The following is a 20,049-nucleotide window of genomic DNA, read 5'->3' as shown; positions in this document are numbered from 1 at the left end:
AGCTCAGAAAAAGTACATACTATACGGTAGTACTGCTTAACCGAAATAGCATGAGGTCACCCACTTACCTGTCTCAAATGAAACTAAGAGAGTGCGATGAAAAGGCAAAAACACAGTATTTATTCACATCGCGCAACAAAAATGTTATTTTCATTTGATGTCGCCGTGGCCTAGCAGCAACGACAGCGGCCTCAAACCTACTGAAGCTGCGAGCCAGCTTTTCTGCCAGACCCTATTTCTCGGCAAACATTCGCATCTCAGATTCCTCGTTGGCATTGCATATTTTTCGGGCACGAGTGCGGTAGCACTGCAGAAGTCGCGGGGCGCCTTTTTCATTGTGAGTTGCTGTTCTCGTTGCGACGAATGCATTCATGAGGCTGATGTAACGCAAAGCTTCTGCCACTGCCAGGCCTGAATCTCCCGTGCTGAGGCTTTCCGTGTTGTCCTCGTCACAGTCGTTCGGTGACACTTCGGCAACAACAGAGCCAACGATGGCAGAAAGTCTAACCTCGTAGCCATCTCTTCACGGTCGCAGCAGCGCTGCCAAGCAACTTCTTCACATTCCAAATGCCACACACCATAGTCAGCGGTAGACCTCCACCTGTCGCGTGCCAGCGCCGACTTCTTCGTGCCACGTTCGATAGCATGAACGATGTCCAATTTTTCTTCTATGCTGAGCACCCGGTATTTTTCATCCGAGTTTTGGCATGACGCGAGTTTTAGCTTGCACGACACCACAACGCTCTCTGGCAAGGTGCCCAAATGATGTTGATGTTGTGGCTTCACGCGCAAATGCACAGGGCACTTGGAGGCCATTGTTCTGATCTCTGAGGCTTCTTGTTCTGCCAGGCCGCCCGATGGAAACGACGAACCGTCGTGATTGCGCGACAAAAAGTCGAAACATTATGTGTTAATCGATACATGCGCGATAAGCTGGTATGGTTTATCCGAATACAAAATGCATTATGTTCGATGGTCGCTGAGTCGGGGATTTGACTTTTCTACTCTTAAAATGAAACTACTCTTTAAGCAGGTACGGTTTAACGAGGTTGTACTGTACCCAACCTGTATGTGGGACTTGTAATGGTGGGGCAGCTGTGGGTGACAGAGTGGACCAGGCTGAAGCACGAAGTGTTCTTGTTTAGGACTATTGCTAAAAGACACCTCACACAGAAAAGGAACAGACAGGGAGCTGGTCCTAACCACAAGAAGTACAAAGCTTCTTGCACATCTTTGCTGTTGTTACTACTTAACCACTAAGCGACGCGACATGACGTGGACGGACATTTATTGTGTGTTGTTTATGGGGAGTTGAGTATGACGACATGCCAGGGAGCATCGCAAGATTTGTGCATAGTCGTTGCAGGGAAAGTTATCTTGTGGGGAGGAACTACATGGTGACATGGCGTGTAAAGGTGGTAATGTATGCAGCAAGGCAGCATTGCATAACTGCAACAGTGCAGCTGCAATAGACAGATTTCACCACGCTTGCGGAGCGTGCGCAGCAGCTGAGCCAGCACCTTTCTGGTTAAGTTTCTCCAATACAACTTTCACATAACCACAGGAATACAATGTACCCTAATACCCACTTTTTTTTTTTTGTGTGTAATGGAATCTTGGCGATATGCTGATCTTACACAAGCTGGGTGTGTGACTACTCGGGAATGGTGTACACAGTAATTTGAACATTGGCTACATACTGCATTCATATTTAGCTTAAGTTCCACTTAATTTTTCATTGCTCCTGCTCTCAATGTCATTCCCATCATCACTGGAGCTTACAACCCTATTGGAACGCTCCCAAAGATGATCATTCTCTGTGCCATTCATGCTGTTAGGCATTTCAATAACTTTAAAACGCTCTGCAACAGTGTCAGCTGATACCAAATGCAATTTGTTCGAACTGCAATATCTTTTTCCCCTTCCTCCTCCACTTCTTAAAGTCTGCGACCTTGAAAGTTGGGGATGTGGATGTTATGCGAGGGTGTCTCTTACACAAGTAAATACTGCAACAGCTGAGGAGACTCAGTACTATACATAAGTGTGCTGAATGTCCTGCTATCATGAGTGGGATGGAGATTCAGCGACCTTATACGTAATTGGGAATGTGTAAGGCCTTACTGCACGTAGGTCTTGGGCACTCTGAAGTTAACAGAGGTAGTTTGCTGCTGTATTTTGTGTGCTTGTATCATGCCCTCTCTTTCTTTTTTTCTTTCTTTGCCATACAAGCATGGACAAGGTGTGTGCCGGACCTGAAATGATTATGGTTGAAGTGCCCAGACAGCCACATCTTATCTACTTATCCTTGAATAAAAGCACCTCTTGCAGAGAGAGATATAAGTGACCCAACTCATTCTTTATGAAGTGGCTTTTCTTTCTGTGATACTGCCTTCTTTTCATTCTTCGGAAACTATAAAGGTGCAGTTATTTGCTCCATCGTCGCACACCAAATGGGCTCGTTTACAGTCATCCTGCACTTTTTCAGTTCCTCAGTTGAAGAGCACGAGCTATGGTATTAACAATTTAGAGTGTTAGGAACTTACACAACCTCCGAGATAATGAACACTTTGATGAACTGCAGTGCGATGTCTACCAAACTAGTGAGACAAATTTGTTGAGAAGGATCAGCAGAAAAGGGACTTTCAGGCAAAATGCCTATTTTTTTCCCTTATGTTTTTAGCGTGCCATCTTGATATATAAGCATGAATTAAGTCATTCTAGGCACTTTAAATGCACTTTAATTGTGCCCTAAGTGCTTATTTCAGTCACTCCTAATTTGGTTGTAGGGCCTAAAAATGCTGTTTACCGGGTTTTGTTTTGGTTTCACTTTGTTAGCTGAAGGCAAGAACACAAAACCTTTTTTAGTGACCTCGAAGCCTCTTGAGAAAACAAATAGTGAGACAATGGCATACTTTGTCAATGCTTCGTTGAAGTCGCTTTATTCATCTGGACTTGTTGACAGCAAGGTCTTGCTACTGTACACTGATGCAGCACGTTATATGCACAAGCCAGCCTCATTTCGTTTCTGCACGCAAGTGCTACGCGTCATGTGCCTGGCTCATGGGTTACATCATATTTGTGAGGAAGTCCGAAAGGCATCCAATGATGTGAATGGGCTCATCGCTGCAGAAAAGCTATTCCTAAAGGCACCCTGTCACATTTGCACTTTCAATAAACAGTTCTCGGAAGTACCTCTTCCACTTGAGTCTTGCTGGGGGCTACGAGCAGTCGAATACTACCACAGGCATTTTGTGAGCATGAAGGCTGTCGTTCATGGTTTTGCAGCAAATGAGAGTGCGGCGGGGAGAAAGGCTCAGACTGCACTGGGCGAGGAGGCCTTGGAGGGAAGCTTGGCGTATCTGTGTGCTTGCTTCACATTTTTGGCTTATAAGATCCACACGAAGCGCTTCATGAGTCCTGTGCTGCTTTTTTATGTTTGTGTCTGCTGGTTCAAAAACCACTTTGCAAGGCTTGAAGCAGCTCCACCTGCTAAACAGCCAGGGCTCTTGAACTTGTTGTGTTCCCTCTCCTTTCCCTTCCCCGTACAGGCCAAGTTTGTTCCCATGACTGGCGACTGCTACATAGTGAGCTGTGCCCGCGATGGCCTGGTTCGGTTGGCGGAACTATCCTCGACGGGTGTCTGCAAGACAACCAGGAGACTTGCTCAGCATAGGGCTACCGCTCACAAGGTAAAGGCTCGTTGCAGAATGTGCCACACTTAGTTGCGTGCCCCATATTACAGAAAGATTCATGGGAAGCTATTCTGGGGCTGTAGTCACTTGTGGGTATACGCTCACTTCAACTAGATCTTGCGTTACCCAGCACCGGACATGTCAACGTGTATGGCTGACAGTGTTCGTGGCTCCGTGCCAACCTTGCCGTCTTCTCGCAATGCCAGGAACGCTGTTGGCCTTATACTTCGTCATGTCTGGTGGCGAGTTGCGCAAAACCTAGCGAAAGTGATTGTATCCCCGAAAGTGATCGCCTGAGAATACTGCCCTCTGGTTTACTAGGTGTGCTGTATGGTCCACTGTTAAGGGCAACACGCATTTAGTACTTGGCTAACAATTACAAGTGAATTACAGCATGAAGGTATGCAGACCATTTTTTTAATGCATAGATGTCAGCCTAATGTGTCCTATTAGCCACATCTTTCTCTTGATAAAGCAGAAGTGGTTCAGTTATATTGGCTTTATTACCAGGTGCAGTTAAAGCTCGATCTTGCGAAACCCGATTTTACGAAGTTCCCAGTGTAAAAAAGAAATTTCCATTCCCTGGCAGGTACCCATAGGGTTCAGTGTTAGTATCAACCCGCATTAACAAAACAAACTTGGCCGAACTCGATTTAACCAAGTTTTTTCTGTAATAAATTAGTTAAAAGAAGCGGTGATTTCTTTCTAATTTGGCACAGACAGGTTCTTTGAGCATGTGCTCAAAAGCTATTACGTTAGAACATCTAGGCGTCGTGGTCACATCCCTAGCTTTATTTTGTGAAAATGCCGGTGTGCACTCCGTCGGTCTCCTATTCATGGCACCGCATTCACGGCCATCTCCTCCAACCCTATTGCAATAAGCATCTTCACCTGTCTGTGAAACAGACAGGTGAAGACGGGTGTCTGTGCCCTCGGAAGCATGCTGCACGCTTTTAATAGTTGATAACGCAAATGTGCCGCCGTTCCCTGCTTCAGGCGGCGCAAAGTGAGAGCCCTGTTTCACTGTGGCACCATTATAGGCATTGCATTCCAGGGCACCACTCACCAGCTTTGATTTCGTTAAGGTAAAATAAATGCTGGGATTTTACGTGCCAAAACCACGATGTGATTACGAGGCATGCTGTATTAGATTCGGATTAATTTTGACCACCAGGGTTTCTTAACCCTTTGAGGGTCGAATTATTTTGAAGAAAACTTTCCCGGGTGGTCAAATTAGTTTATTGCGGATCTTGAATGTACAAGATGTATAAAGTCGGGAATAAATAGTAAAAAAAAAATTAGGAACAGTATTTTGGTGTCGGCATCACTCAGAACTGCAAAATGTTCAATAGTATTTCAGAGTGTGGTACTCCTTGAAACACGAGTCTCCGCACAGCCGCAGGGAGCGAGAATACCTCATGAGCGGCGGTGATAAACGAGCTAAGAGCAGTGCCAATCAAGATAGAAATCAACTTCCGCCGCCCCTGCGATAGCGTGCCGACAAAGATAAAAATCACGTTTCGCGCGCCTCCGTTGCGGCGGAACCGAAAGCGCGTTGCCGCTGAGAGCGAGAATACCTCGCGAGCGGCGATTACAAACTAGCTAAGAGCAGCGCCAATCAAGATAGAAATCAACTTCCACCACATCTGCAAGAGAGTGCCGACAAAGAGAAAAATGACGTTTCGCGCGCCTCCGTTGCGATCACGTGGCGAAACCGAAACCGCAAAAGGGGTGTTGCCGCAGTCTGCGCGACACGCTGAAGCTAGAAGCCAGTTCTGTTTATCTCCCCAAGAAGGTAGCACAAATTTCAAACGCTTCTTGTAAGTCCTAAGAAGTGGCAGCACCTCCCAGTAAGCCTGTATCGTCATTATGGCGCGAAATTTCAAACGGAGGATCGAAACCGTACCCGTACGGCAAAGACCTTGTGGGACAGAAAACCGCCGCTGTACATGCACGGCAAAAACCGTCAAAGGGTTAAACCTGCACCCAATGCACATGGAAAGCAGTACAGTGCAAATACGGGGACAAAGAAGCATACCTGTTGCACTCATTGTTCTATATGTGTGCACTGCTTTGTCTTTCTGTGGCTCTTGTAATACATAGCACAGTTTTTATGACCCTGTATGTGCATCTTCATTAGGTATTAGTTCAGTACACCCATAGTCTGAGTTCTTAAGAGGTTAAAAAAATTTTGAACATGTCTCTCTATTGACTGTGGGCATCGCGAATTCCGTAACTTTCTCTGTGAGTTACCCTCATTTTTCTGTGTTAGGTGTGCATGCCTCTAGCCTCTTTCATGGGTCATTCCCACGGGCATGTGTTATCTAAATATGTGGGCCGATCTCAAAGATACTGCAGTCAAAAGATGTAAACAGTTCAATGCTCCTGTTCTCCTCACGTATGGGGGACATGAGTGCTATGCACAGTGACTCTGCCTCATTTGCACCCCCAGTTTGCTCAGGAAGGCACTCTCTTAGATCGGCTTCAATAGAGGTCAATTCGCTTTCCAACATTAAAAAAAAAAAAGTTGCCTCTAGTGAACCTTTCCAGTTAGGCAGCCTAATTTCTTACATTCTGCAGCTTAAAGAAGAAGGCATTGTTGACTTGATAAAAGCACAGACAGGTTATTGTCTGTGTTTATCTTTATATGTGGTCAGTGGTGCCTTTTCGTTTTGACAATGATTTGCCGCCGCAAAATGAAATAGAGGAACTTGATGTCACAATCGACTACTGTTCATATCACCCTTATGGTAGCACCAAAAGGACTTGTTGAATTATCTGGCCCTGTGGAATTAAAGGTAGGACATGAAAGCATCCCAATTTGTTGTCACTTTACTTGCCATTTAATCTGCAATGGCTGACGTCTCAGTTAAAAAACACTTGAGATAGAATGATGTACAAACACTGTGATAAAAAAACCTCTTCAGTATTGGCCTTGTGTTAGACCAATTATGTGGCATATCAAGCTTCTGTTATGTTCGAGCACAATTGCCCTCATGTCTCATTGCCGATTGCAGTTGTACCTAAGGCGGTTGCTACTTGTCATGGGGCTGTACAATCTCGATAAAAATGGCGACTGTGAGAAGCAGCAGATGTTTTGTGACTAAATCCGAATGCCTCAGTGATCTCTTCTTAGCGCATGTGGTGGTCATATTCTCACCAATGCGAAAATTGTGTCCTTTGTTTAAGCACACTCTTATTTTTTATCTCCATAGAGGTGGATCTCAAGAGCACACATTGACCTTGTGAAAGCAAGTGCCAAACAATAGTTTTGACCTAACATTTACCTATAAATAGCTGCTCAACAATATTTCTGATCTATAATATCACACTTAGTTTTTAGAGAAATGCTTTAATGTTGCATTTTATATGTATTTGAGCAATATAAAGAAGAAGAAAAGGAATAAAGACATTCTACAGCAAGTCTATCTTATCTGGCCAGTTAAGTAGCTTTAATGGCGTTAGCCGCTGCTCTGTCAAGATAAGCTTCCTACTACCCTCTGCCATGCCCCTCTGCTGCTTCTTTCCGTCTATGTTATTTCTGAGGGATGGTCATGGAATTCTTATACAGTTGAACCTCAATATATCGAACAGCGCGGTGATCGTGAAATAGTTTGATATGGCTAGAATTTAGCATATAAAATCATGTAAAAAAATGCGTCATGAACTTCTGCAAATCAATCAATGAACCAAGGGTGCTATCGGGGATCGTTGTTCGAAGCACACATTTGGTTGCACCGCGCGCTTTTGGCCTAGACCCCATTGACTTCGTAAGCGGGGAGCATGCGTTTGGTTGGGCTGTATGCAATTAGCCTAGGCCGCGCCGGCTTCGTCCGCCGCGCAAAGTCGGAATAGCCTAGGCCAATCGCGCGTGGCGGAACCGAATTCATGCTCCGAATAATGATCCCCAATCGTGCCTCAATTGTGGCGCAGTAAATACAGTCGAACCCACTTACAACGATACCGGTTTTAACACTATATCGGTTGTAACAATGAAAAGCTGCTTCACCGCCAACTTTTGTATGTTTTCTATGGAGAGATAACCCTCTTACTACATTGTGCCCATGCTGCATTATCGGTTGTAACGATACTGCAGCATGGCAACGAGTCTGGCTGCTAGGTGTCCGTGCCGAAAGGTAATGGAATGCGAAACCCTTGAAAAGAAAAATGAAAAAGTGAAATGCAAGCTGCTGCCCAATCGCCTGCCTGCCACCGCGCGCTTCTCTCCATGAGATATCCACACCAGCTTTACGCGCATCTCTGCCGTCGCCCTTCCGCCCCTCCGAAACATGAATGGACTGCCACAACTGCGCTGACAACACTACCGGTGTAAAATGCCGGTGGTGCTCCCAGATTGCTTGCTAGGCCTCTATGGCTGAGCCCTCATTCTGCGCAATTATGCTAACGGATTAAGTCGCTCGTGCTTGTCTTTGTTCGTTGCATCAAAGTCGTTCCTGTCCACATAGTCTCTCAGCCTCGTTTGACTCACCGCCGAAACAGAACGTGGCTGATCCACCCGCTGCTCATCGGTAGTGCGCAACGTTGCCGGTAAAAAGAAAGCGCAACAAAGTGCTCTTAACTGATGAGGCAATCGCCATAAAGTGCTTGCAACAGATAGCAACAGTGATGGCCACAACGGCAGCGCTGATGCAGCAGGGCGATGTAGGGCAGGCTGCCTCAACATCGTCCCCGCGGGAGGTCTTGTAGATTATGCAATCCCTCACGGGCTTGTTTTTGCAAGGGGTACCTTCCGCTTCACTATGTGGAGCACGTGGATGCCTTGGAGAAGGATGTTGGCAAGCTTCGCATAAATCAAGCAAGGCTGACGGACATGCAGTTTTCTCATGCAAGCCAGAAGGAAGTACGGGGCGAGATGCTTGTGGCGATCTGCCGCGGCAACCTTCCTGCATTATTTAAAAGGTGCCTTTTGAGGCCATCAAAGTGATGCCTCGGTGGAGCTTATGTGTCACTTGACCCATGACCCCTGTTTGCAGTTACAGCAGTGCCATTCTTGAACGCCGACAGCCACAGCTTGTTAACAACACGCGATTGGAGCGCGCATGAAGCAGAGTTAAACAGTCAAACTAGTTAACACAATCAGAAGCCGGATGGAGGAAAGTGGTGGGGAGAACTGGCCTCCCTGCCATTATAATTTTCTCGGAACAGCTATGTCCACCCCCATTCTGATTTCTTTTTTTCATGCAACCCGATTATAACAATTATCGGTTATAACAACGGAATTTTCATGGCACTTGAATGTATTTATAAGTAGGTTCGACTGTACTCACTTGAAGCTTCACAAAAAGTATTTATTTATTTGGCTGTAAATACTGCAGCAGTGTAGCCTGCTTTTTGTTGACAGCCCCGTGCTTAAACACAGAGCCCTCAACATAGTCTAGATGATCCACAAGCAATGGGCTGGCGCCCTCTATTGCACCGCAGTAGCGGCGTAGAAGGGGCAAAGGCAAAGCAGCTACAGCCCCAGTTGAAGTCGGGAGCGGGGCAACATCGGCGCTTGCGGGATCAACCTTGGCAGCGTCTTTGTTTGACTGCTACTTCTGCTGCGATCTCCACGTCCGTCATTCGAAGCATTTTGAAACGCTTTCAATAACAGAGTATGAAGTGGCATCTGCCAAGGCGTCTATTATTGAGCCCAGTGAGCATGGGCCGTCGTGTGTCATTGTGTATGCAAACCGCCAGTTTTCGTCAGGCTCAGCAGGCACTGAGCGTGGCACCGAGAAGGAGTCTGTGCGACAAATGCAATGCGTTGTTGACGTTGAACTAGCCAAGCCGTTGCATGTGTACGCTGCTACGTTCCAATGGCGCCCTCGGTGTGATCAGTGTGTTCAGCTACAGTTCGCAGCAGTCGGGAACGCCCATTGCGCCACCGCTATCTTCGAGAGTGTTGCGGGAAAGCTGACCGCCTGTCAGCAGAGTACATGTGGTCTGGAGTGGCGGAGTTCAATATATCCATTTTACGTCTGACCCCGTTCGAAATAAAAAATTAAAAATGCATGCAATTTTCCAGATGATATAGAAAGTGTTCGATATACGCAATAATTCGATATATCCATGTTTGATATATTGAGGTTTGACTGTAGCTCTACTCTGAAGGGACACTAAAGGCAAACATTATATTTAGCTGTATTAATTACCCTTCTACAATACCACGGAAAAAACCACTTACTGTGAGAGGAGGCGTAAGCCAGGCAAGACGTAAATATTCGACATATGATGTTGTCTTGAAGCTACCACACGAGCTCGCCATGAGGTGGTATACTTTGGCGGCAGAGTATTCAGGTTTCTTGAACATTGAAAATTTAGACATAACCCTCTCAAAACTCAGATTGATGCAAGACATTTGCTGCATCCTCAAATGTTTTTTTGTAGGACACTTAAGCAGCCCCCGTAGGGATAAGGGTGCGCCAACGGCACTACGCCTCGGCCCACTGCACATTGTGGTTGGCACACACCCGCTGATCAACCACAGTCTGATACAAGCTCAAGGAAACAATAGTCTACAACCATATTTACTATAGCATTTATTACGATTGCAGCTCGCAGTTCAGGACAGCCAGCTATAGTTTACATCGCCAAAGCTCCTCTCAAAAGACGAAAAAGGCTCGGGCAATGTCGGAGCAATTTCACATGGCAGACCTTGCGCTTGCAATTCCCGCGCTCTGCCCACGAAAGGAAAGCTTCCCTCCTCTCCCCAAACCTGCTGGTGTTTGTGCCCAACATGTTTTCCACATGTGCAACCGTCATGGGACACGAGGATTCCCACACCTCTCACCAGGCCCCTCTGCAAATTTAGCTTATAGTACGCTGGAAGTTGCAGAGTGTCATCTAGGGAGTATTTTACTGCAAGAACTTTTCTGAATGGTTCTTTATTAGAGAAGACGGGAGAAATTGAAGTGTTGCGTTGCTATGCTGCCTAGAGGCGAGTTTCACTGCCAATGCGATGCTTCTGCCTCGACTAGCATCCGCAGGTGACATTTCTTCCCTGCCTTCTCCTATGCATGAGATAAAGTATCGTGTCGTGATTACACCACAAATCCCACCTCTATTGTTAACCTGTTTCTTTTTGCATTGCAATGAATTACATTGCATTGAATTATTTACCAAAGTCACGTGTCATAATTATTGATGTTACTGGCAGTGGATCGTACGTAGAGGTATTTGTGCATGTCACCCTGACCCTCTGGCTGAAAGGGGGGGCTTTCTCGGGAGGAAGGGAGCACAGGCTTTTATTTTAAATTTATGCTTTTAGGCTTTTATTTTAAATTTATCTTTCACGCCATGCGGCCCTTCGAAAAATTTTGCTTACACGATCATCAGCACATGATCTACTTTCCACACTTGCCAGTTTGCAATGCCCAAACCTGGTGAGAGGCCCTTTAAAGGCAGGACTTGATAATGCAGCAAGAATGCCTGCACACAGTGGCAAAGTGCATACCGAATTCAGTGCGTCATCTCTGTGTGCATGTTCTCAGTTTCCGGTTTATTAAATCGTTTAAGTAGTCACTGCCATCTATGTTCTCTACTGCAGCTTGCCATTGAAAACGACTCACCCCACACGGTTCTCAGCTGTGGTGAAGACGCTTATGTTTTTGGCATTGATCTGCGGAAAAGCAGCCCCGACAAGTAAGCTTCTTGAGTTGATGTCCTGCTGCTATCTAGTTTTGTGACTTTTCCAACAAGCTTGGCATTGAAAATAGCCAATTAACCATGCCTGGGCCAGTAACTATGGTAGGAATTATACTCCTTTACAAGGAATATCGCACATGTAAAAGAACAAAGGTCAACACTAACCTGAGTAATCAGAGGGCGGGCAACTCCAATTGTATAATTTATGTGAACTTAGTGCTACAGATTTTGTTCCGAGATTTAAAAAAAAGAGGCCGTGTGTTTTCACAAGCCGAGATTGGGCGTCATAGTTGCAACTTTGGAGGCTGCCACCTAAGGTCTGTAAATTGCCCTAGGTATGGCATGAAAACAATCTTTGAATAATTAGTGCTCTTGCGATTGAAATATAGAATTTAGACGCTCCACAATCACCTCGCACGATACTGAATTTGTGACAGATGGCTCTCGCATATCGCAAAAAGCTGCTCTGTAATTTTTTCCTATTTTTCTCTAAGCCCTTGTGGTTACCTCTTAATTGCATATTTAATTATATTTGTTTAATAACTGTTATTGTCTGTTGTCCTTTTCTCCATAAATCACGTAGAATACATTGAACATCAATATAATGAACACTGATATATTGAATTGTATTGGATATGCATGTGATCCCGTATATATAGAACTTGAAGAGGATCACTAAATAGTTCATTATATCGATAATTCAAATGTAAAATATGCCTTTCTTAAGGTCATCTTAGATCTCCGAACATTTTAGACAGTTTCTCGGAAGTTGTGAAAAGTGGAAACTTGCTGATTCGCTTATCCAAGGCTGTGTCGAATGCCTAAAAGGTTACTTTCTTGCTTACAAATGTTGCAAGTTGCTCGCGCTGTGGAATGGTATTCACAACGCCAACCCTCAAAGCCCGCATTGCCCTGACCCGAGGCTGCGGTGCGCCTTGTGCACGTTAAAGTGCTCGTTGCATGCATTTATTCAAGATAAGGTAGAAATGGACGCACTGCAGAAGCAAACTGGCCTGTATGGATACGCACTGTGGCGCTATCAGTACACTTGCGCAGCGAATCGAGTGTAAATGTGCCCAGCCGATAGTCATACGTGGGCAACAAGCCAGGGGGACTCTTGTCTGGTTTCGGAACTGACTTCCTGTGGGAACCAGTTGATCGTGCTCCTTGACCACCCTAAAAAGTCGCCGTGTAGCTTCTTGCGAGCTGCTCAGTGCTTTGGCACCTCGCGGCCTGAATGCCCCCTTGTTTTCTGCACTTCCCCTCTGGCCCCTGTGTCAGTGACTGCCACACGTACACAAACGTTTGTAGTGTTGAAAGTGGATTTGAGCTTGCAGAACATCTGAGTCCGTTCACACTGACGTGTAACCGTGCGAGCATGAATGAAACGCGTGAATTTGTGAAGCGATGAGTCTTTTGTGCCGCTGCTGCTGTGGAAGGGGCATCTATCCGCAAAGTGTGGATATCGTGTGCAGTGGTTTTGTTAAACTAAAGCTGTAATGTAAAGATCCGTCCAAGTAGAGGTTGGGGTTGGATTTGTTTTGGCCACTCGCAGAATCCTGAAGTTCCATTTGCAGAAAGCCTTTGTCTACAAAAAGACAAACCCAGTAGCGTAGTATTTTTAGTTCAGCACGTCATGCCCACTGCCAGTCAGGGAAAAAATGGAGTGTCGTCCTCGTTTTCTTGTGGAATGCATATCGGACCAGGAGGCCATTCGCTTCCTCGAAGCAGAGTGGCGATCTGCTCTTGCCAATAATGAACGTCTGCAGTTTGCACAAATTATTCATGGTGCGTCAAGCGAAACTGAGAGCAGCCTGCTAATTTTTTCCCTGTGGCATGTAATGTCCTTCAGATTCCATCTCCTGTTTGACAGCATCTGCCAAAACAGGGCCGTTTCAAATTTGTTGGCATTAAGTATTTCTGAAGTCGCAAGAAGTGATTGTGTCTCCGTTAGGAGAAGCGCAATTCCAGAGGCGCGATGCGGCACAGCGTTTAATATGTCGAATGTGGCGGTGAGTGGGAGTGCGATGTAGGCGTAGGACATTGTATTTTTTTTTTTTTTTCATGGGATTTTCAACGGGATTTTACAACTGTTTTATATAGACAATAATTCGATATATCAAAGTTTGATATATCTGGGATTGACTGTAATGAAACAAATCTAAATGTGTTTGCTGATATCAATGTGTAACGAATATATGCTTATTACGATGATCGGATATAACAAAATATTTTCATGTTGGATGCAGCTGCGTTATAACACGATCCAACTTAAAAAAAAAAAAAAATGAACCAGAAAGGGTTAAACCTTTAAAATTGTGGTGTTGCATTATGTTTAGCAATAAGTATTCATTAACTAATCGCTACTTCTTCCTCTGTTTTTCAGACTAGTCTTAGTAAAGGAAAATGACAAGAAGGTTCCCCTTTACACAATATTTATTAACCCAGCCAACCCAAACGAGTATGCCGTTGGAGGTCGAGACCACTATGTCAGGTATGGATGCAGTGTTCATTTCAACAGCTGAGTCAACACTGCTTCTCGTTTCCCTGATTTTGTGTTTTATCCACGCTGATAATGAAAGCCCATGCTTTCCAAGAGTTTGAAACTTGGTGATGCATCATGGCATTTTATTTTTCAGAGTTTATGATCGGAGGCTCACAAGAGAAGATTCTAATCCAATGAAGAAATTTTGTCCACATCATTTGGTCAGTGGCTTTTAGACATCCGCTTACAGTTTGCTGATGAACGTTGTGATCTGTCAATGGAAAACTGACAATGCAGAAATATTATTGCTTTCTGAACTGCCGTTAGGGGAGTGTACCCATTGAACCTTCAGGACAGTATTTTTACTGCACAGGAAGGTGACCGTTAATTGCCTGTGGTAAAAATCACTGAGGTTAACCTGGGTGCGATTTAAATACAGTCGAATCTCAATAATTCGCACTTGAAGGGGTGAAAAAATTTGTTCGAAAAAAAGGAACTTCAAATTAAAGCAAGCTAATTGAATGGAGGACTTACCTGCAGTGGCACTTGTGCACTGAGCTAACACATATGTGGGAAGTTCAAGATTTATTCGCACGTATTTACAAATTGCTGTCAGTTATTAATAGTATAATCAAAATGGTGGTGGTGGCTTCGATTAATGCCATTTCGGACCTGTGGTCATGGCAAAAAGTCTGAAAAGTCGGAGGGCGAAGGTTTCTTGCATCCGAAATTTCAGACGTTCTTATACATTGGGGGTCCATCTATGGAGTACATCTATGGGGTAGCATCTATGAGTGACATGGCGGTGCCGCAACACTAATATAAGTCATTAACCTGTCATGAACAGAAGTAATCGGTGTTGCGCACCTGCACATTCCTGTGCATAAATTTCCATCACGGCCCTTTTTTTTTTTTTTTCTGCATGCGGCGTTGAAAAGTCTCTCCTAAAATTTTCATCTGTGGCGGGGTCAGAGGAATGCTAGTCGGAGGTTCCACCGCGTGATTTGGTGCGCTGTGGGGAGCATTGTCGGAGCACAGTATGTTCGAATTAACCGTTGCAAATGCTTGTGCGTTCGAATTACCAGGTGTTTTCACCCACTGGAATACACACAGCTTTGACCACAGGGTCAGTTCGAATAAACCGAAAGTTCAAATTAAATGTGTTCGAATTAACAAGATTCGAGTGTAATTTGTCATAATGCTGCTTCTACACCTGACTTGCAATTTCACTGCCTGAGAGAACAAATAGGGCAGTATGATGTGGTGTGTTTGGTGACACAATGCTGAAATACTCCATGTCACACATTGAACATGCTGGCTTGCATATTGGCTTTTACCTACAAAAATTAGTATAAGGTGCCAGTAATAATAATATTAGAATAGAAAGAAACATTAGTTACAGTCATAGTGGTAGTCGTATACAAGGAGGCATCTGTCACAGAGCTTTTTTGGTTCACGAGCGTTTAAAGTGTGAGCGCTAATTATTCAAAGGTTGTTTTCATGTCATACCTAGGACAATGTCTTGCTAAGACATTGCTGTCTGCTAAGACACTGCTTTCTGTTCTCGCGGAAGACATCCTAGCAATGTGAAGTTAATTCACCATTGTGGTTTGGACCTCATTGGATTAAGTGCAGTTATAAGCAAAGTATAAATTACATTTTTAATATCTTCTGGCCGTCTAGCACAATTCATGCATGTGCCAGTCTTAAAGGGAACAGTTAATTTGTGCTAGAGCAACGATCACTGTAAAGGCGTGGCTTTGGAATCCACTTGCTAATGCTTGCTAATCGGCCTCTAGATTGCAATGCAGCAGATGGACGTTTGATGCCCTAAATGGGAATCTAGTGTTTTCTTCCACATTGGTCCCTAGTATACAGCACCCGCTGTGGTGGCTTAGTGGCTATGGTGTTGTGCTGCTAAGCACAAGGTCGCGGGATCAAATCCCAGCCACGGCGGCCGCATTTCGATGGGAGCGAAATGCAAAGACGCCCATGTCCTGTACATTGGGAGCACGTTAAAGATCCCCTGGTGGTCAGAATTAATCGAGAGTCCCACATTACAGCTTGCCTCATGACGAAATCGTGGTTTTGGCATGTAAAACCCTAGAATTCCTACTATACGGCCACTAATGAATTTTTAAGAACAGAGCTGTGGAAGCCTGCAAAAGAAAAAAAAATATCGGATCGTCGAACTCGGCAAATTCATCAAAGAAAAGAACACCTTTTTGTTTTTCGTTATATATTTACTCCTATAAAACCTGAATTTTATCTTTAAATGATATTGGTAAGCACATTCATTGAAAAGGTTGGAACACAGTTGTCCTGACGATGAAGAGACTCGTGTGCAAGCGGTTAGCTAAACTGGCCAGCGTTTCAATCTACTGTGTAAATACATTGTGTATAGTCTTCCATGTCATCAGTGCTTTATTCACGTAACATTTTACTGGTGATGGATAGCATGCACATCCTTCATAAGTCAGGTTTACTACTCTGCAGTTCATACTGTGCGGTTGATCCTATGCCAGAATCTGAAACCTCTCATTCCCTACAGGTAATCTTTTATTCAGTATTTTTAGCATCTTCTACTCTTGCAATTGCCCAGGTTAAGCTGCTGGAGGTTTGTGGAGAGCTGTTTGGTAAAAAATTCAACATTTTTAGTTTCAAGATGGGGTGATGGGCCTTACACAACAAAGTATGGTACTCATGCAGCATTTGGAAAGCTCGCTAATGCACTTTCTCTCAGTCCTGTGATTCAGTGTGGTGACATCTGCTTGAAACAAATGCTGATAATGCATTTCACATTCAAAAGACGTAATCTAACATGCCACCTGTTGCAATATGGTTACGTACAGATGTTCATAACGGACTGCATTGAGAGCATGGCACTAACTTAGTGAGGGCTCTTATGCGAAGCTTGTCTATTTCACTTTGTGGCAACACAGGCAAAGTTATGGGGATCAGGTAGTCAGTGTTGACTGTAGGTCGGCTGGCTGGGGAGTGGAACACCGCTTCTAATGAGCTGACATCATTCTAGAGTGTGTGCACAATATTCTGTTCAGATGTCAACAGTGCATGTGAAACCCTGCATTATAGAATGATTTCAATCTCCTTGGCTTACGCTGCCTCCTATACTCCTCCTGTCGGTTTTCCTCCTAATTCCCTTTCCCAAAAGGTGGGTGAAAGGCCACAGGCTTTTTACTTGAACCGTTCCTCTCTCTCGTCTTTGCATTAAAGTCTTTCTGCCTCTCTCTGACCTGCTCCACCTTGAATTTGGACATAGCATTAGCAGGAGAAAGATGTTAGGCCCAGTGGCCAGACATTGCACAGACTAGGGAAACTTTGTTTACACCAGGGACATTTACAATGCTGCATTCCACTGGAAAGTTGTTTCATTCTCATTATAAATTGGCTCCATGCACTGTCATGCTGCATTGAAGTGCAAATAAGAGAAAGCAGCTTCTTTAAGTATTAGCATGGCAAGATGAGGGCAAAGGCAAGAATGAGCCAATAGGACATGAGCTGTACAGTCAGATCACTTTGCCTTTGTTCTTGTCTTGTTGTGCTATCTAAGCCAACCACAAGTCTACTCCAACTTTCCCCCACCATCCCGTCATTTTACATGAAAAGACATTATAGAAGATGCATTCGAACGTCACAAACCGGTTTTAACAATATATCGGTTATAACAATATATCGGTTATAACAGTGAAAAAGTGCTGCACCGTCAACATTGTTTTGTATGGGGAAATAACCCGCTTACTACAATGTCCCCATGCCGCATTATCAGTTATAACGATGAAGTCTGGCTATTGGGTGCCCGTGCCAGAAGATAACGGAATGCGAAATCCTTGAAAAGCAAAAAGAAAAAGTTAAATGCAAGCCGCTGCACGATCACCCACCACCCCAACTGCTGTTGCGTGCTTCTCTTCACGAGAGATGGATGCCAGCCTCGCACACGTCTCTCCCATCGCCATTCCACCCCTCTAAACACGAATGGGCTGCACCCATAGCTCTGCGCCGCGCCACCCTCCGAAACATGAATGTGCTGCGCCAACTGTGCTGACAATGCTGCTGGCGCTGCATGGTGCTGTTTCCAAATTGCTCGCTGAGCCCTCACAGTTGGTTCATTATTCTGTGGCCCTCATTCTGCAGAGTTCCGCTAACAGATTAAGTCGCGCGTGCTTGTCTTTGTTCGTTGCGTCGAAATTGTTCCGGGCCACGTTGTTTCTCAGCCTCGTTTTTACTCGCTGCCGAAATGGAAGATGGCTGATCTGCTGGCTGATCATTGGCAACGTCGTGCATTGCCGGTGAAAAAAAGCGCACTGCTATAGATTTGGAAACAAAGTGCTTCTAACCGACAAGGTGATCGTCACGAACGTGCTTGCATCGGATAGTGACAGTGACAGCCACGACCGCAGCGCTGTTGCGGTAGGGCAGGCTGCCTCAATGTTGTCCCTGCGAGAGGTCCTGTTGATGATTCAGTCCCTCGTGGGCTTGTTTTCGTGACGGACCTTCCGCTTCATTACATGGAGCACCCGGATGCCTTGTGGAAGGATGTCGGCAAGCTTCACGTAAAGCAAGCAAGGCTGACGGACATGCAGTTTGCTCATTCAAGCCAGTGAGAACTATGTGGCAAATTGCTTGTGGCGATTACGTCCCAGCATTTCTTCTGGATTTCTCCAGCTGAGATGCTGCCGTGGCAACCTTCCCGCATTTTTTAAAAGGCGCCTTTATAAGGCAACCAAAGCGATGCCTTGGTGGAGCTTGTATGTCGCTTGCCGTTCGTGACCCCTCTTTGCAGTTGTAATAGCAGTGCCATTCTTGAACGCCGACAGCCACAGCTTGTTAACAACACGCAATCAGAGCGCACAGGATGCAGAGTTAGACAGTTAAACGAGTCAACACAATCAGAAGCTGGATGGAGGAAGGTGGTGGGGAGCGCTGGCGTCCCTGCCATTATAGTTTTCTCTGAACAACTACACCAACCCCCATGTTGCAGATTTTTTTTTTCATGCGATCCAGTTATAAGAAATATTGGTTCTAACGATAGAATTTTCGTAGCACTTGAATATCGTTATAAGTGGGTTCAACCGTAGTTCTCTTTCTGCATTCGCCAGTCTGTTTGTGATGCTGGTATGGTTCAGTCACATATGCTTTGAGAAATAGAGTGTGTTTAATGCCCAGTTATGCTGCAAGTGATGTTCCACTCTGTTCCCATTTGCAACTCATTTCAGCATGACAGCCCTTGCGGTGCTGTGATGGTGAGCAGCAGCCCCCCTCCACCGCCACCCCCCCCCCCCAAAAAAATGTTCAGTGACCATCCTATGAAATCGCTTAAAACATAGGAATAGTGTTCTGTGCTTTTTCTTTTTCTTTCTTTTTTTCCCTTTAGAAATTTGTCAATGTTTTATGAAATGATACCTTTTTTTGTATGTGTGCATTATTGAATTCTCTTTACCACAATATTTCTGTTTCTTGCAGCTGAACTGTGAAGTGCGAGCCAGTGTTTCTTGTTTAGTGTACAACTATGATGGCTCAGGTACGGATCCACTTTTTCTCTTTCTTCTTACTTTGCAACAGTTATTTCTTGCTATGCATGCGGCATAAATTTATTAATGGGCACATTGGAACAGTTTACAGTACTTGCTTAACAACAGACTGCCACAAGTAATTTATTTCAAAGGGGCTCTCTCATTGTCTCAGAAGGTGAAAGTAAGGCGGCAATTCCAGCTAATGGTGCATGGTTTTGAGCAAATTAATTGCTGGTGTGTCTCTGCTGTTTCTTTTTTTTTTTCATTATCTGGATAGTTGCAACATGTCTTGCATGTGTTTTGCTTGTGTAGCATTATTGCCAGCTTAAAATGGGCAGAATACTGTGATGTCCATATAGCTTTCTCTTACATCAGACCTCTTGCACCTACCATGTGACGTACATGACCAAGACACGCCACATCACGTGGCTAAATTTGCATAGATCAGGATAACTGTGCTAATTGATAACACACGTCAGAATAAATATCCCATTGTAACACACAGGCTGTGAGATGCACCATTGTTGGAGTGCTCTGAATTATAAAGTTGAGAGTCCAGTGAAATCTCATCTGGTCAGGAAGAACCATGAAAAACGCAGATGCCGACCCAGATCAAAATGTTACTCAAAATTTGATGTTTCAGCCCCTCATGATTATGAACAGATTGTGAACAAGGCTTCCATATGGGGGCGGT

At 44.8% G+C, this 20,049-nt stretch overlaps 1 protein-coding gene across 3 annotated transcripts in view; it reads left to right on the top strand.

Moving 5' to 3' along the window:
- The window catches only part of LOC126530851 (DDB1- and CUL4-associated factor 8), a 47,999-nt gene that overhangs the window by 11,488 nt on the left and 16,462 nt on the right, over window positions 1–20,049 (top strand). For all 3 annotated transcript variants that reach the window (XM_050178154.3, XM_050178155.2, XM_055070828.1), the window contains exons 5-9: window positions 3,549–3,689; window positions 11,242–11,336; window positions 13,726–13,833; window positions 13,979–14,045; window positions 19,306–19,363. In XM_050178154.3, the coding sequence (XP_050034111.1) occupies window positions 3,549–3,689; window positions 11,242–11,336; window positions 13,726–13,833; window positions 13,979–14,045; window positions 19,306–19,363 (469 nt within the window). The remainder of the gene's footprint in view (window positions 1–3,548; window positions 3,690–11,241; window positions 11,337–13,725; window positions 13,834–13,978; window positions 14,046–19,305; window positions 19,364–20,049) is intronic.

The sequence above is a fragment of the Dermacentor andersoni genome, chromosome 5 (assembly GCF_023375885.2).
Source record: "Dermacentor andersoni chromosome 5, qqDerAnde1_hic_scaffold, whole genome shotgun sequence".
Lineage (NCBI taxonomy): Eukaryota > Metazoa > Arthropoda > Arachnida > Ixodida > Ixodidae > Dermacentor > Dermacentor andersoni.
This window is presented reverse-complemented; position numbering and strand designations above follow the sequence as displayed.